General features: G+C 38.3%; 1 protein-coding gene across 1 annotated transcript in view; it reads right to left on the bottom strand.

Moving 5' to 3' along the window:
- Positions 1-390: 390 nt before the first annotated feature.
- Positions 391-18,475, bottom strand: part of SLC38A6 (solute carrier family 38 member 6) — a 44,946-nt gene continuing 26,861 nt past the window's right edge. Inside the window, exons 9-16 of the mRNA XM_032187862.1 lie at positions 15,525-15,590; positions 15,246-15,299; positions 13,447-13,526; positions 12,643-12,743; positions 8,188-8,312; positions 7,181-7,325; positions 6,967-7,061; positions 391-5,785 (exon numbers count right to left, since the gene is read on the bottom strand). Of these exons, the coding sequence (XP_032043753.1) occupies positions 5,705-5,785; positions 6,967-7,061; positions 7,181-7,325; positions 8,188-8,312; positions 12,643-12,743; positions 13,447-13,526; positions 15,246-15,299; positions 15,525-15,590 (747 nt within the window). The 3' untranslated portion in view covers positions 391-5,704. The remainder of the gene's footprint in view (positions 5,786-6,966; positions 7,062-7,180; positions 7,326-8,187; positions 8,313-12,642; positions 12,744-13,446; positions 13,527-15,245; positions 15,300-15,524; positions 15,591-18,475) is intronic.

Raw genomic sequence — 18,475 nt, 5'->3', positions numbered from 1 at the left:
ACCTGTGAGGAAGCCTACTGCATTTCTCTCACCCTTTACATTTTGGAGAGCATAGCTCAAACTCTGCTGAGAGCTGACAGGTCCTGGAGGATCAATGAGCAGCAGCCTCCTGGAGCACGTCTCACATTCATTGCAAGCTGGGTGCTGCAAGATATCAGCACTCAGAGAGGGGATCACACAAAATTACACGGGAGAACACACCAAACGAGGCACTGCTGGAATGATTTTAAGGAAATCTCCCTGCCCTGGCTAGAGAAATGTTACAGCCTGAGCTGGGGCTAACAGCAACACTTCAGGAACCGAGGGCAGAGAACCCAGCACTGGGTTTGCTTTGCTAAGTGGGCAGGCTACACACATGGCACGGGGAAGGAAAGATGACAAACAAATGAGTTATGCAAATACTGTTCTTTATTTTCTGCTTTTTCGGAACATACCCCAGCTGTTCCACAGGGAATTCAGAATAGGAAACATGTTGCACAACACACAGGTCAGACATCAGCTAGGCATTTTTTACATACAGATGATTATTTTCTATTTTCAACAGAATTTCAGCTCCACATTAAGCACGGTTGAATGAGCACAACTGAAAAAACAAACACAAAAAACATCACCACAAACTGTGGAAGTTAGGCAGCTCTTTTTTAACACTGAAAACTTTCTGCCACTGGCAGTCATTAGGCAGTGATGTGCCGCAAGGTTTTTCAGTACGCAGAACAACTATAATGAATGCTTTCAACATTGAAGTCAACTGTAAAACAACAATTTTGGGCTAAGTGTTAAATCTAATTAGGAAAGGAGTTCTGCAGCAATCAATGTTACTTTAGCTCCTGGTCTGATTGAAAGTTGAATCTCTGAGAGCACATTAGGATGCCCACTACAGAGGTAACACTAATCTCCATCTCCGTAGGGACATTTGGAAACAACTTGATTATCTTCAAGCATTTGCAAGCGATGCAGTGGTAAAACGTCCATCCCTTTCTATTGTTTATACAATTATCAATGTAAGCCAAATAAAGATCCCAGGCTGCTGAATTAGCAGGATTCAGAATTTTGAACCTCACTTTGGCTCAGTAAGAGCTGAGGAGCTGGCTTACGAGAAAGGTACACATCTGCATTGATGGCGAAGCAATTAATTGTACCCAAAACAGGCACGATTCTGTCCTCATGTATCCTATGTAATACTGAAAGAGCACCAGCAGATGCTAATGAAAATACTTCATGTTCTTTACAATTAATCCTAAAATTAATTTTAGGAATTTATTTTAAATGAGACTGGAACACGTTTGGAGTACTGACTTCCAGATCCACACCAAAGTGATAATTTGTGCAGCACCAGTAACACAGTAATGAAGTACAAGCCCATATCCTCTCTCATGGAAACAATGTGTTTACAAGCTGGGTAGGATTTAGCACTTGCCCTAGCAGCTCACTTGGACCATCACGTTTTCGTCCTCATTAGGAGGATTGCAGGGGCAGGAAATACAGCACCTTGAGTACGCTCCGTGCGACAAAAATGATTTAAGAACTCCAGATCAGCACAGGCTTCCCGTTACAAAGTTAAGATGTCTCCATGTTCCAAAAAAAGAAATTCTTACAAGGACAGACATGACGGGCACACACCAAAAAGCCCTGCCTGCATCTAGTCCTGGCCTTTGGCAATGACCCCCTGTGGACACCTAGTGAAAACCAGAGCCACAAGGCATGACTAAAGGCAGACCTTTCACCCACACTGCACTCCCCATTAATAACCATGTGGAGTGCTCAACTAATGGCACGCTCCTGCCCAGTGCCACAGAACTGGCATTAATGCAAAACTGAAATGGAGGGGAAGGGGAAAGGAGCAATAGAGAGAGGGCAGGATGGCTTCAGTGTCTCAGTTTTCACTACACAGGGCCATGAGAGAATTTTAAACAAACTTGCTGCAATGAAAACGAGCATGAAGATGCAAACTGCTTAGAAACATGGGAGTAAAACACAAGTGTTTGTCACAATACAAAGACAGGTTAAGAACACTCTTGTTTAGCAGCGCTCATTTCTGTAATACTGTTGACACACCTTCCACATCCAGCTTATAACAGTCTATCTGAAGTGTGAGCAGCTTTTAAACTGGCAAGGTATCGAAATAGGAGAGCGAGTGAAAACAAATCAAAGGCTACCAAATAGTTTTCATCTCTACATTGTTCTTCTTGTTCAGCTGGGGAAAGGCAACTTTGCCAAGTGAGTTCAGAAGTGGTAGCTACAGATAATAAAGTAGAACCACTAAAATTTAGAAATGTGGAGATATAGCCAAAAAAAGTCCGTACACAAGAAGAAAAATATATTTAGCAGCACATGAGTTAGCAGAAAGCTCCAGAGTGGGTATACATTTAGCTCAAAAGACCTCATGCTTGTGTACAACTGTAGTGAAAGCCTTACACAGCCATAATGAACAGAAGACAGAGAGAGATTCAGAGGTTAAAAATAGTTACTCTGTTTTTTCATAGCGGAAAACGCTTGCACCTTTTTTGAAGTCCTTTCTCTTTCTGCCCCTCTCCCCACATTTTAAGTTACGTATCATCCAAGCTTCTTAAAAGCAGCAGTATTTCCAGCTCTTTTCAAGTAGAAGATAACACGCATTCTGCACAGCAATGTGCTCCTATCCTTCCTGCACTGCAGTCAAAATGTAATAACAGAGCTCCAGCAGAGGTGCAAATTGCTTCCCTTCATCCTCACGGTGTATTAACTTCACACACTGGTATTCATCATTCCAGAGCCTACCTACCAGGACAGTTAGCTAATAGCCAGGCTTGTGTACCCATGGATTAAAAACGATCACGTAGTGATTTCCATAGCATTACAGGGATCAACTGTAAAACTGACACCTTATTTCAGGTATTCTGCGAGTCCCCGTTTTTTAACAAGATGCACACAAACCCAGCTGTCTACGTATGAGCAGAGGATTGCAGTGCAGGGCAAGACTCAGCTTTTTCAGGGGCAGAAAGTAAGAGCAAAGGCTTAACAAAACTTTGTCAACTTTCAGCACCTTCACAGATGATATAAATCTTCTTTGTTAAGTCCTGCTGTTTAGAGTTTAAAATAAAGTGACTGCAATGATGTCTAACAACTTCCACTCAATAGTAAGCTACAAGAGCATGTGATGAATGAAAAACAATTTCCATAAAACCTCCCAATTCTAAGAAATATTCCTCCTAATTCCTAGTGTCTGGAGAAAAAAAAAAAAAAAAAAAAAAAAAAAAGTAATCTATACTTCATTGACACGTCTCCTGTTTTCCTAAAAAGTTTTGGTTCAGTAAGAAAATAATTTCTTGATCTACTGCTATCATTGATTTCTCAAGATACACTTTAATAAAGTAGATTTTTAGCTTCTTACACTGCTGCCAGGGATACCCAGCGTGGCTGAACCCCTATAGTTCACCCCTATAGTGAACCCCAAAGCCTGTCATCAGCAATTACAGGGTAGCCACAGCCAGTAAGGTGGCTATACCTGGTTATGCAGAGTTGAAAAAGAATTGCAAGAACAAAGGCAAGCTGTAGAGCCTCTGTCCCTAATACTCACACAACATTGAGAAGCTGTCTGATTGACCCCTCGATCCCAGGAGGCCAGAGACCTCTCAAGTTGGAGGCATGCTCTGCGTACACAGCTTGCTTCAGGAGGTCAAGTATGAGATTTCTGAGAAAAATATTCTCATCTAACAGCTGCTGCTGCTCAAAAAGGCAGTCCCACTCCCTCTACCCGCTTGAGCCACCACCAGTGCTGATGCTGTAGAAGTAGCTGTGACCTTCTGGCCAAGAGTGAACACGCTGTTTCTGGTAGTGACAAACTCTTCGATGGCTCACCCTGCATCGTGAGACCTCTTCTAGAAGCTCTGTGATAAAAATGACTGCAATCTTTTCCAGAATATAGCGTACCAATTCCTACAGAATGGGGATTCTAACAAAACTTCTGAGTTAGTGCCTGTGCCTCACCACTCAAGTCTATTTCTGTATTAAACTCCTAAGTAGAAGAAAATTCCCCAGGCACAAAGGATTCCTGAAGCAGTACCAAGCTGCACAACCAACACCACCTGGGTGCCTTCAGGCCATCTATCAGAAGTGAAATCCTGAGAGCTGAGTGATCTGTTTGCACTGCGGCTCAATAGCACAGACCCACTGCTAAGAAGTTAGGAATGCCATTTTACTGGGGCATCTTCCCTATTCCAAATGATAAAACATACATCAACATATAAACAGAATTGTTTCAGCAGGATTTTCTAGCTAGAGAAAGGTGCACTAGCTGTGCACTTTACGGACAGAAAAAAAAATATATAAATAGCACTTACTAGCTGCTTCCAAATGACATAGATAAATTACTTTGCTATGTTTTGTTTGTGTCTTATACCAATTCTCAGATGTAGAAGTGCTAACCTAAATTAAAAGAAATACTGCATCTGGAAATAATGAAGAACTTTCCCACTCTCTAAATCAAGCCATTTGAGTCTGAGGTCTAATTTCTTAACTTTACACAAGCCATTCCTGTGGAGGCTTAACTTCTTTAGGGCACACAGTCTCTAAAGAGATTAGGGTATTTTAAAGCCATCCTATTCCATCTGATAGTAACAAATTTAAGAAGGTTTACCATGATGTTAGTAGAATGAAAGCAGTGGAAGATATGAGGAACTTTTGTGGTAGGCACCCAATACCACACATGACAGAGCCCAGTTGGTGTTGAAAATTGCAGTCACATTCCATTTAGGCCAAGAAAGAATTACAGAAGGCTACATTAAAGTTTAGAGATCTGGGGTAAAACTAAGGTTCCATAAACGTAAAATTTCCTTTGACTTTGACACAGGCAGAATTTCACATTTCAAGCCCAAACCTCCTCTGACACACAGCAGTAAATAACATTTAGATATGCTCTATTTCAAACATGAAACACTAGTAGAAATGGGAGTAAGAGAGAAAAAGAAACATTTTCCACCATCAGGAATACTGAGGTAAATTGAATAACATTCAAAAGCAGACATTAATTGAAAGATATCTATTTTTAACTTGAAAATTGAGACTTTTGAGACTTCCTAATGCTACTAAAACCTATTAAGCTAGACGGGAAAAAGCATCTAATTTAAAAATTACTTCAATAAGATTCAAGTACACAGAGGTATAAAACTGTATTCAAGAAAACAATTACCACGATGTGCCCATTAAACTGGGCTAAGGTTCTTGGGTTTCTGAATCCATATTTGGATAAATTAGGGTAAACATTTGGAATCAGGAAGTTCTTAATATGAACTGGCTGAAGTTTTGGAAATTATTCAAGCAACAGAAGTCTTTCACTGTTAGGATAATGTGTGGCATGTACATCATGATTGATATAAAATCTGTCCATATCATTCTCTCTAAAAGAAAAGTTATTTCAAGGTTCTGCTTTTGTTCACCATGTGCGCTAAACTGTTTTTGCATTGCAGAAATTCTCAAGAGATCTTTTTACCTGTCATGATTGCATCATTAAAAACTAATATTTTAGAATGGCAAAGACTTATTGTGCAATAACTGGAGAGTTCCTTCTCAAGATTAAAGAAGGAACATTACTAATGGACTAAAAAAAGAGGATTATTTCTTCGACAGTGATTTCTTTGGGATGTTCAACATTCATTTCAGTAGTTTTGACATATCTCTGGTTCTTGATGTCCTCCTGAAGCCCACTTCAGACAGTAACAATATGCTGTTACTGATTAATCCAATTGAAAATTATTAGAACTAAACTGAGAAGACCAACACAAATGCCAAAAATAACCAGTGCACATGCCTGTGAAGAAAGAAAGAGAAAAATTAATGTTTTACTGAAGAAAGCATTTTACATTTCTAAAGCATTTTACATTTCTAAAGCTTATGACTGATGATGAAAAAACCTGTAAGGACAGGTCTTTCCAAATAATTTTTTTATGCTGCAATCATTCAGTCTTCAAATACAAGGTGTCTGCTTAGGGTAAAATGGAACTAAGTCTGCTCTGAGACAGTTTCACTTGAAACTCCCAGAACAGTTTAGTTTGCTCACAGTATCAGTATGAAAACTGCATAGATGGACCTGTTTGCAAACAAAACAAAACAAACAAACAAACAAAACAAACAAACAAACATATTTAGCCCTTTAGAGCTCTGAATGAGTTAAGAAACTGAATTTGTATTTTACCAAAATTTAAATGACAATGGATTCTTTATTTCTGAACAGCCAGTTCACCATAAGAAAACCACAGTTCAAAACAGATTGTGAATTTCTAACAAGGCCCCAGTTTTTTTGTAACTAATCAAGACTTTAAATGGTCAGAAGAGCCTCATCATAAGATTTTCTTCCAGGTTCTCTATTTTATCAACAAAAGAGCAGCCCTGTGAATCATAGGAGTATCAGATAGTCTACATATAAGCAGTTTGTTGGCATTTTAGACACTGTCACAGAGTTGTTCTGCTGATCAGTGGTTAAAAAGAAGAGAAGCAGAGTAACAGCACAAAAAGCAGGCTGCTGCACAAATTCCAACTTGAGCTTAACATACTGTGCCAAAAGAGAAACCATAAAGAAAAAAAAAAAATCACCATGTTTTCCAGAAGGCTTACACTGAAAACAAGCATAAACACTGTTTCACTTAAATGCAGTTTGGCTTTGTCCCAGCTGCCCAAATAACATCAGAGTAATGCGTAAAAAACAAGGAGAAACTGGATTAAAACTTGACATCTGAAAACTACAGGGAAAAGCATGTATTCGGATCAGTGGTCCAGCGCACAGACATACTGCTACTCTAAGAGGTCTTGTAAAAAACGGAGTTTCAGAAACAGCAGAGCTAACATGAAAGATAAAAGAAAACACTCACAGATTTTGCGAACTGCAATGAAAACAGGAACTTTGCCCCTTGGATTACATGCTCTACAGTGCATTAAGATGTATCTAGAATAAGCCTCTTTAAATATAATTAACACAAGTGGAATAAAGCATACCCCAAGTTTCTGTGGAGATAGAAAGTCCTCTCTGCTAAGCTTCAGATAAAATAGTCCAGGATATACAAAAAGCAAACATGTTGATGTGGTTGAACCTTTAAAAAACAGAAAGTAAGATTTTACTTGGAGCAAGATTCAAATATACTAGCTCATCATAATACTGAATTTCTTGAATAAAAATAATTAAAAAAAAAAAAAACACAACACAACTTACCAACTACTCCAAACATATTTTTAATGTCTGGCACATACATTGCAAACAACACAACGATTGTATTCAGTGCTAAAGTGACAAAGATATGGCAAATCCATGACACAGGAAGATGAGAGAAAAATAGCATCAATACTGCTTTCCTTGCCTGCATAAAAGGAAGAGAAACATTGCATCTGTAAATAAATGCATATATTTTAATCTTATTTCAATTTCATAAACAAGAATTTTATCATTTCAGATGTGAAAGAACATTTTAAATCAAAATGCAAAAATAATTTGCTAAGAGTTAAATTAAGTTTTGTCTTTCTGTAGCATGGAAATAACTGAAGTATTAAGGCAATATTTATCATGTGGGCCCTTAGTCTTAAGGAACAATTCCTTATTTGCATGGACAATAAAAGGTTTGGGGGATAATCTTTTGTCTCTCTTTGAGCATGCCTGTTAGGAAGTAACACAGCTGCCAACTTGTATGTAATCTACACATCAATTATATATACATAGTTTTAACTGTTGTTTTTTGGTTTTATTTTTTGTCATAACTGAATGAATTCTCTCAAACCTACCATGGTATTGATAAGCTAAAGTATTTTTTTTCCAGTGGTGAAATAAGTCAATATGTGTTTTCAATTTACAATGAAATTGAGTTTTCAAGTGTAAGTATGTTTGTGTGCGTGCATGTAGAAAGGAAAATCCAAGTCAGCAAAACTCAATTTAAGAGGAAAAAAAAAATCAAACTAAATAAACTTTAGAAGTTCTGAATTCTCTAAATTAAAAACAATGCTGTGGGCTAGTTTTAATCTGAAATCTGTCTCAAGAGCACAAATTAGCTTAGTGGTTAGTTGTTATTTTGGAGCTCTCATGGAACATATGCAAATATGTGGTCTTTGATCAATCACTTGACAAGTGAATAAGATACACAAGACTAGATGTGACTCAAATACTGCAGTCTGCAAAGCATTAGTGTTACCATTGCTTATGCCAGCTTAAAAATTTTTAGGAGTACTTACAGGGAAGTGGATTAGAGGGACTGTCAAAAGCACAGCAAACAGTATGGCTAATTTAACAGTCAGGATGACAGTATCATGTGGCAGGTACTTGTTGTAACTTTGCAGCAATTCAGAGTCCACTTTGTCTGAAAAACAGAAAAATGAATTATTTTCTTAATTGGCTGAGATCTAACAGTGAAATAATTAGCAACGCATATTAAGCTTACGTTCAAATTGATCATTTTGCATGAAAGTAATGCAGAGTGGGAGGGGGTACACAGAAGCTTCGCTGATATACCAGCTCTAATTGATACTTAACCCAGAGAAAACTTAAAAATAATAATAATAAAACCTTCAAAACGCAAGACCCTACAAGACCCTATAGAACCTTTGCTGAAACCAAAGCCATCTAAGAGAAGATACAAATATGGAGGAGGAAGGATTAAAAAGATATTCCAACCTTGTAGATACATTTTCTGAAACTTGCAGTCCACTCACTATTCACACAATGTTTAAACTTACCTGAATTTTGCCACATTAGCTAGGCTTAAAATAAAAGACAAGTTTTAGTGAGCTAACAACACAGGTTAAGTCTAGAAAACTCCTGAAAATATCTCACATAGAACTGAAGAAAATGTACAGATACTGGTATCCACAAGTCTTAAATCTTTTCAATAGGAATATTTTGAACAGATAACAAAAAGCACCATTCATAAATTAAAATGTGGGTTTAGTCTAAGTCTGGACTACCAGATACACTGACACTCGACAAAGGGCCTGAAACTTAAGCAGGGGCTTCATTTCACTAATAAACAAAGAAAATGCAACTTGACTGATTAAGTCGTCACACAACTCTTCCAATTCTAACACGTCAGCAATACTGTAACATCTAGATTTACTTTTCTAGGCTGCAAATACCTGCATGGAGGCTGCTACAGTTCAATTTGCAGACTCGTTTCGGTTAGGATCTAGTTTGGTACAGATGCTGTACAAACCTGTTCACAAATACCTTTTGAAAAGTAAAAAATCTTCAGTAGTGTGAAATACAAATTTTATTAGTTTTGCTCAGTCTGCTGTCTTGCTGAGTAAAGAAAAGGGATATGTGAAACGAAGCCAAGCATACAGTACTGTAAAACTTGTTCTGTTTGTATGAAACAGACAACACCAGATTACTTTTCTTCTACTAGAAACCAGGAACAAATTCACTTTGCTAAACTGACTGAAATGCATTTTCCCTTTTTTATTTTTCCAGAAACATTAAGTGATATGTGAGGTAAAATTTCACGATTTGAAATAAAAGCTGCAATTTAATTTAAAGGAAGAAATGTTAAGAACTATACTAGGGTATGTGCTTTTCTTATCCGCTGCCTCTCTCTCTCTCTATATCTATATACACACACACATATATATACATACACCATAACACTGGTGTACTGCTGGATGACACGGAGAAGAATATTTAGCATCAGGTATACTTTTAAACGGAATTTCTAACAACAACAACAACAAAAATATATATATATATATATATATTGACACTTGAGACTGATTTTCCTCCATGCCAAATAGAGGCAAAGTGCAAAACAATGACACCTAAAGGCTGACAATTTGGTTTCCTATAGCACTCAAAGAACAACAGAGGACTGTGTTGGTAACACAACTGACCACACCAAAAGCTTTCATATCACAGCTCTACTTTCTTCAGAGTGTGAATCTTCTGTGATCTCCATCATGTGCATATTTAACTTTGCAAAACCAGTCTACTGCAGAATTACTACAGTATCATACACCACCTGCATCCTTCACCTTTGTCTAAGACATTTGCCCTTTTAACCTGAAAAGCTTCACTACTGCTAAACTGACAGCAAAAGTCAGAGTCCAGAAAGCAGCCTGCTCCTTTGACCACGTATGCACTTTTGGAGTTCAGAATGGACCACGTTTTCACCAATGTCCAGTCAGTGTTTGAAGTTTCAAAGCTGCAGAAAACACTATAAAACTTCTGAACCACAAAAAAATGAAATATGTCTCATTTCAAAAACTTTGTTGTTGTTGTTGTTATTGTTTTCAATTTAAAATAAAATGGTTTGCATTTTCTTGGACTAGTGTTTTAGGAACAGAGAACAGATTCTCTCTATTTAAAGAAGTAAGTTAATTAAACAAGACAACCAGAAAGTTAAAAAAGGAGCAGAAGCTTGCAAGGGAAAAAAGTAATATCTTACAGACATTTACTATTGGTTCTGGTGTTTTAGGCTCTTGAGTCAGTTACTAAAACAAATCAGGCTTGCAGAAAACCAGAAATGGTCACAGTGAGACAGACTAGAAATCTGCAGTCAAAAGGCCTTGCCCCAGAGAAACCATGACACTGAAGGTGATGGGAATTGGGACCGTCTCTAGGACACTATTTTTTCTTTGATCTTCTTGTTGAGATCTCATCTGGAGACAGATGGTTATCCTGCACTGACTCCTGAATCACAGTGGCACTTAAAATTATATTTTCCTACAAATCATATGGAGACAGTTAATTAAATAAGGAAATGTTAACAGTGGCCTATACGCTTTTAGGGGTTTCAAGACTCCTCATGTAATTTTTCTGAGGATGTAAGGATTCTGAGTATCAGGGGAACATTTTTAGACAGTTAAGGTCAGACATACACTAATACTTGGAAAACAAGGTGCAAAACTTCCTAGAAATTTGGAATTGCTAGCTGCTGAAAGCCAACATTCTTGCTGCTTTGTCAAGCACTATCTCAAAGCCATGACCAAGAAATGTAAAACACTCTGAAAAGGAGAGGGGAATCCTCATCAGAATACTTCAGTGTAATTGTCTTACTGTCCTTATAAGAATTTTTATTCATTCCAATCCAGACAGGCTAGCATGTGATCATCCCATATAAAGGGTGAGTTTTCAGAACAGATTAGAAGAATCCATATAGGTGACTGTGATGCACTTACATGATGTCATTTGCATGATACAACTGCAGAAGACAGATCACTAAGCAGAGGCAACCCAATCTGAAAACGTGTACTACATTAAGCAAAACACAGCATAACAAATTTAAAGCAGGATGCTTGGGAGATAAATGACATTTCCTAGAAATGGCACCACTGTGACATTATATGACAATAATGAAAACACTCTCAAACTGCTAACCGTTCAGAAGATGACAAAACAGCTGCTAGCTCTGTTACATAAGACTGCTAAAATTGCTTTATGAAACAGACGCACACCTACTTCTGCCAAGATTCTGACGGACCTTAAAAAAAAAAAAAGTCACCATGTAGATAGGAGTTTGGAAATCTGAGTATTTGCAAAACACAAGAATAGCAGTCACCTGTCTTTTAACTCAACTGAAAAACTATGCCCAGAAGTATACAAGAGTCCAAACACAGGGTTATTAAATTGGTACTCAAGTACATTGTCATGTAAGCTCTATATAGCAAATGGAACTGGAAGATATCCGTAGAATTTAGCAGGGACAGTTTCATTGCCACTTTTCTGTTTGATAATAAAAAGGTATATTTACTTTGTCAGGTATTATGTCGAAAACATCTCTAAGAAATGCGTGTTTCTTGGTTCAGAACACCTATCAAACAGATACCACCTCCAGCTCAGGACCCACATGGAACACAAATTATTGAAGATGGGAAGCATGTACGAGGAAGACCAACTCAAATCTTACGCTTAACATTTTTTTAATTCTTCCCTAGCCTTTCATCATTGCCCTCCACTGAAGTCAAGCCACAAAATTAGATGGACCTTTCGTCTGATTCAGCCCTTTTAATTTTCTCATCTTCCTTGCTTATTTTTTCTGGAGTCCTCTGGGTTATCTTTACCTTGTGCATGAAGAAAAGGTAACACAAAGAAGTCGCTTTGTGCAATCCTTTAAAATAAAACTTCCTGTTATTTTAGGAAAGGAACTAAACTTCCAGCAGATTCTGAGTGAAATAGCTAGTGCTAGTTCTGATAAATTTGTAAAAAGACAAAAACAAAACAAGGAAGCAATACATGCTTTGTACCCAAGCTGTATCAGACAAGGTAAACATGACTACAAACCTTGACGTCTCCCTGACATCAGGGCTAGCTTGCTGAAGGTCACAACCCTTACATAAAAGGCAGCAGCCTCAGCACTTCTTAGAGACCACAAAACAAGTGGGGATATCACAGGGTTAATAGACATTTTGAATTTTGCTTGAAGATACAGCCTTAGAAAAGAGGTTTCAAACTTGCTGGACCAGCAGACTCTGCCACCAGATCTCAAAATTTCTCTCACAGTCCATGACTTTCACTTACACTCTGAGAAGTCAGTAAGATTGTAGCACTTTGCAGTATTAGACATATCCTTAAGTCTTCACAGGACCAAGATTTCTGAGGATTTAAGTGTATCAATGCATAAACAAGTCTGAAGTTCTCCAGACAATGCATGCATCATTTATTATTAGCCTGCATTCTAGAGAATACTTGGAGAACATACTTACCATAAAATGTCAGATACCCAAACAAAGCAGACATAAAGTAAATTAGGAAACTCAGGCCAATTCCTGTGACAGTTACATTCTGCATTCTACTTTTGGATGGACTAAAATGAAAAAAAAAAAGAAAATGAGTGTTGTTTAATGTGAACCATTGACAACATGCAATCTACATTATTAAAAAAAACATAGTATTTAGCCTTTCATAAGAAACCATATTCTTAATTTATGGCCACGGTTATTTGCTGAGTCTATGTTCTTAGTAACACTTGTTTTTCTTAAAGTACTTTTAATCTTGCAATTAAAGTGCACTTTCCATGCAGACAACAAACACTGTCCCCCTGTGGTAGGGAATTTAGACATGCCAGAGTGATATATGTGAGTGTATATATACATATTTATATATAATTGATTCTATTTTTTTAAATCAAAGTTTTGATTTATAAAGGATGATATATATCCACAGACAGGAAGGGAATTTGGGCCAAAATCCACTGAATCTGGTGAAATGCAGATTCAGTTACAGCAATAAAAACTAACTAGTAAGTACTTTAGCAAATGACCTTTTTTCTCCAGATGTCCAGGACAATGTACTGACATTGCTGATGGAACCATATTTGCTACTTTTCTCTCCTGTAAGAGAGGAAAAGCCAGTACAGACTAGAGCTGTACACCTCCCAAAAACATGAAGGCTACTGACTTTGCATTGCTTGACAACACTGACTCTAAAACATTCAGGATTAATTTAGGGAAAACATAGCAGGAAAGCTACCATTATATTTTAATGTTGCCTGTGTTTTCATATATTACCTCTGGAGCTCACAGTAAATCGGCAAGACGGAGGTATGGCAGAGAAAAGAGAAGGCCATTGTTGGTATTGCATAAGCACTCTAAAATAGAAGAAGAACATACTTTAGGTTGTTTGTTATTACGGATGGTTGGAAAATTATCTGAATTAATTCAGAGTTCAGTGCAAGTCTTGGAAGACAAAATCTTTCCATATTAATGCTTCAAGATAAATCTTCACAATGCAGAATGGTGCCTCTGAATCATTCCACAGAACTGGACCTTTTCAACTGGTATTTCTTCAGGTACTGTTCCCAGCTTACTATTTCATGATCAGGAGAGGTCATCAGACAGCATGTCAACAAGCTAACAACTGAGAGGCCAAGACCTTACGTAAGAGTAGGATTTGCCCCTGAGTCAGTGTATCAACCATGAAATTTTCTAAGTTTTCTAAATTTCAATATCCATAGCTACCTATCAAATTATTGACTCCCTTAACCCTGACTTCACTATTTTCTTATCATTTCATTAAAAAATGGATACAGCATCCAGCAAACATAACGTGGTTTAGCATCTGAAGTTTTAAAAGAGTTACATAATTAAAGTTGTAACCACACAATTAGTGGTATGTTATTTCAAAAACTTGTACTTGCAGAGATGAATCATCTCCTGTAGCTTACTTTAATTGCCAAGTAGCAATTAAAGTATAAAATAACCTGAACTACAACAAGGTCCATACTGGTAAAAAATATGCCACTTTCAATTGATAAAATTAAAAAGGCAAAACCCAGTATAGATTCTACAAAGTACAAAAGGCCAGACCAAAAGCTGTAACATCATGGTAGATGCTTCTGGTCAAAACAGAATTTCTTCTTTGTTCTACATTTACATTTGTCTGATGTTTGCATTGCCCAAGCTTTCTTTTTTTTTTTTTTTTTTTTTTTGGGGTGGGGGGCAGATTTTGTTCTTTCAGACAAATGCAACCAACTGCAGCCCTCTTGAGTTCCAATACGCTATAGGCCTTTCCCAAACTTAGTCTTCTCTTTTCCCCTTCCTCTTCAACCAGCAGAGATCAGAGTGCCAAGGGAAAGGTTTAGGTTGGATATTATGAAAAAATTCTTCATTGAAAGCGTGGTGAATTGTTGGAACAGGCTGCCCAGGCTGAGTCACCGACCCTTGGAGGTATTTAGAAGACGTGCAGATGTGGTGCTTAGGGACGTGGTTTAATGGTAGGCTTGGCAGTGCCAGGTGAACGGTTGGACTTGATGATCTTAGAGGTATTTTCCAACCTAAATGATTCCATGATCCTATAATACTTCCTCTCCTGCAAGACATAGTGGGTGGTGACACAATTTAAATGCCAGATTAATTAACAAATACCCAAGCTGGCATCCAATGAAATGCACAAGATTGCATTAGGCCTGAAGAATTAGCTTCAGGAAGGCAAAAACAAAGATTAGGTCCAGGCAGTTTCAGTAAACCTGTTCTTCAAGGAACTAAAACTGCGCATACAGTCAAGCAGCGCTGACTTCCAGCACATGAAGTTGGCTTGATCTGACTGCATCATGAGGCTGACCACCGCTGAATCTGTTATACTTAATACTTCAGTCACATTTGCAAAATGTTTTCATTAAACACTAACTTGGACACCCAGCCTTCATATAAAAAAAGAAAGAGACTGGATAACGCTTGGCAGTAGGTATAGGAAATATTTCAGCAGCCTATAACTAGTTTTACAGAAGTTTAGCTTACCCTGGATAGAGATTAAAACCCAATTCTTTAACACCCTCCCCTTTAGTTAGCTTATTGTTAGTAGAGATTACCTCCTTTGAAAGATGAAAGAGCTTTGCTTTACAATCCGCAGTAGAATTTGAAACCTGTAAGACATACATGCAAAAAACATGACATAATGAAAGAACGAGCCCAAGCCACAGACGTGAAACTTTTTGGTTTCTCGACAGTAAAACTGCGATGGCTAAGAAAAGAAGGAATTTAAATCACAAGTAATTCTGAAAGTGTTAATGTAAAAAAAAATAAAAATAAAAATAAGTATTCCAGTTATTAATAAAATTAGAAGAACTTCAAAACAGCATGTACCTTACCTGTAAAGGTTCTATTGCACTCTTCAGAGGTAGAGGACAAGGGATGGACCACTTTTTTATCATAACCTGCAAAACACCATATTTAACATACAAATGATATCCTAAAAATCAGGTTACGTTTAGATATACATAGAGATAATAATGGACAGTTGGTGTACAAAGCAGGCAGCTACACCCACAGTAAATCAACTAGTTTGACTAGTGGATAGTTGGGCTACAGAAAGGGGGGCTCGAAGGAAAAGCCTGTCCGTGCCATTCCATCCAGCTGCTCACTGAGCACAGCTGGCAGCCTTATGGCTTGCCTGTCTGGAGGTGCTGTACCGAAATGAGCTATGACATTAACAGAAATACAGCCAGTGCTCCGCATTCACTCTCTGTGCTCCACACTAACTGCCTCCCATACAGAATAGCTGCTGTGTTAGCTATCCCAGGCTCTTTCGCTAAGTAGACAAGCCCTTAACAGAGATAGAGCAGAGCCTAGGGCTAATCTTAAAAGGCAGAAACATATGGTTTGGACTAGAAAGCAAAGGAAAAACAATAAATGCAATTATTGTCCCAGAATGTCATTGGGGCTTTAGCTACACCCTGCTGGTTTAGGGACTGCCAAGTAACAGTGCTGAAAATCAAAGGGAAATTAAAGTAAGAAACGTTACCTCTTTTTTCAGGAGGCTAGTTTGAAATGATAGTTATATTGCTCTCGTCACCCTAATTAATTTCCTATTGTAGTTGCCTGGCTTTAGAGGTTATAATTCTTTTGAAGCCTAGAGCAAATAATTAAAAACTTAATTAAAGACTCAGATTCACAAGAAGAATAACATGGAAGGCAGTGTTTCTTCTGGCTCAATCTGCTTTTTGCTTGCAGCCAAGTGGTGCTTCCCAGAGAGCGAGGATTAGGTGCTCTCTCTTGCCACCAGTGCCAAGAGAAGCAAGGGAATGCTACCTCGGGAGAAACTGGGGGGCAAGGAAATAGCAGGTACACAACATGCCGAGTGTTGTGGCAATAACACACAACTTAAATTGCATGGATTCAAACAAATTGCAACTCAAGGAACGGAACCAGGAAGCAGCTTGCACAACAGCACTCCGTAAACTTTGTGAAAAAGGATTAAAAGTAAAAATGGGATTCCTCCAAGCATGTTTCTGACATTAAACTGGCAGTGCTTCATATCAGGTCTGTTCTTCTTTGCTTCCTGACCGGCCAAACTGCCTCCCTGTGTGCAATGTCAACTGCAATGCCACCCGAGGAAAGGTGGAAGAAGGGAGATGATGCTGCTGGTACATCCAGAAGTTCAACCAAAGAGTGAGCACAGGAAAAAGAAAAGGACCTAACACCAAAACACGACTTGGGCTTTTACATACACGGATGCCTCTGTGATGTGGACCACCCCTGCTCCATCTCTTCCTTTCAGGCAGTGAGCAGAAGCGATGAGTTCGGACACAGATGCAGACTGCTGCACCACAGCCCTGGATACTTCCCCAGGATGCCCAAGGCTTTTGGCTAGCTGAAGGCATTTATGAGACTGAATGAGACAGCAAAATAGTTTTTCAAGGAGATCTGTATATTTAAAAGGTACCCAGATAGGGAAAATAAGGGAGAGATTTTGAAGGCTCCAAAGTAAAAGGCTTTGTCAGAGCTCTGGCTAAGGTTTGAAAAGGCTTCCTAAGCAATGAAAAGCTGCATGGAGCTGAGGGGGGAAATAAGCTGTGCTTGGCAGCGGTGGGTGTGGGTGCAGGGCTTCCAGCAAGCCAACCTTACATATAAGCAACCTTACATATAAATATTGCAGAGGTCAGAGGGTGATGAGAAAAGCCAACCATAAAAGCTGGAGCACATTCCTCTAAAATGAAATGGATACGGATTAAGAACAAACTGAAATGGAAACAAAAGACGACAATGCACTAGATGCATTTCAAATCTGTAACTTTATTTGCCTACCTGCTTAATTATTCAAATCTGTTTGGATTCCTGATTGCAGTATGCTCCTTATTTCTAATGAAGTTGCCAACAGGAAGAGGTTGTTAAGCTGGCAGCACAGCTCAGTGAGCTGAGCAGGCGTGCAGGCAGCACAGACAATCCTCCTCTGGAACTTTAAGCCTATTCCATATAAACATTGTCTTTTGAGTATAACAAACATTTGGTTTTAACTTAAAAAGAGGCAAAACCTAAAGACAGATTCTAATGGAAATAGGGTATTTTCAACCCACACCAAAACCACTGCTAAAAATAAAGTCAGAGGTCTCAAAATGTTCTAACGTTCTCAGGGGATGTTGCTTTTTTGTATCATATGGAGGGAGAACAGGAACCCCTTTATTTCAGCAGTGCTAACAGCATTCAGCAAAGAGGAGCTCTCTGTGTATAACATCATTCGTTACATATGGCAGGTTCCCAGTCTGCCTCACTTTTTGTTCTGGGAACGTAAACAACAGATTTAGGAAAATACCACCAGGAATCATTAACACCTTTGTTGAACAAGCTACCAATAGGGCTGTCTCCATAAAATAAATAAATAAATAAATCTGTCTTTACTCTTCACCAATATTCAATGCAGCAAGGGGGAAGGCAATAAAAAAAAGTGCAATGCTCACATTTCATTCCTCTTCAGTTAGGATTCACATCAGGAAGGTATTCAACAATCAGAAACAAGAGAAAGTGCTCAGGACCTCACAGAATCTGGCTTTCAATTAATAGTTACATACATACGTGTTTTTTCTTCCTCATCAGTTCATCTCAGTGTTTTCATTTTTTTCCAAATGACGACTATAAACAGTGTATTAACTTTACAGAAAAAGATGCTGAAGCCCAGACAGGAGATGTGTGACCTGCCAAAGTCCCATAGCAGAGCACAAGAACAGTCTCCAGCCCTTTGACTCAGTGCACTCACCAGACCATAGGAACCAAGACATGCTGTCTATAGCACCTACCTTTTCTGCATGCTGTATTAAAACTGTGG

Source organism: Aythya fuligula, chromosome 5 (assembly GCF_009819795.1).
Source record: "Aythya fuligula isolate bAytFul2 chromosome 5, bAytFul2.pri, whole genome shotgun sequence".
NCBI classification, from domain to species: domain Eukaryota; kingdom Metazoa; phylum Chordata; class Aves; order Anseriformes; family Anatidae; genus Aythya; species Aythya fuligula.
Note: the sequence above shows the minus strand (reverse complement) of the source record. Positions and strands in the feature narration are given on the sequence as shown.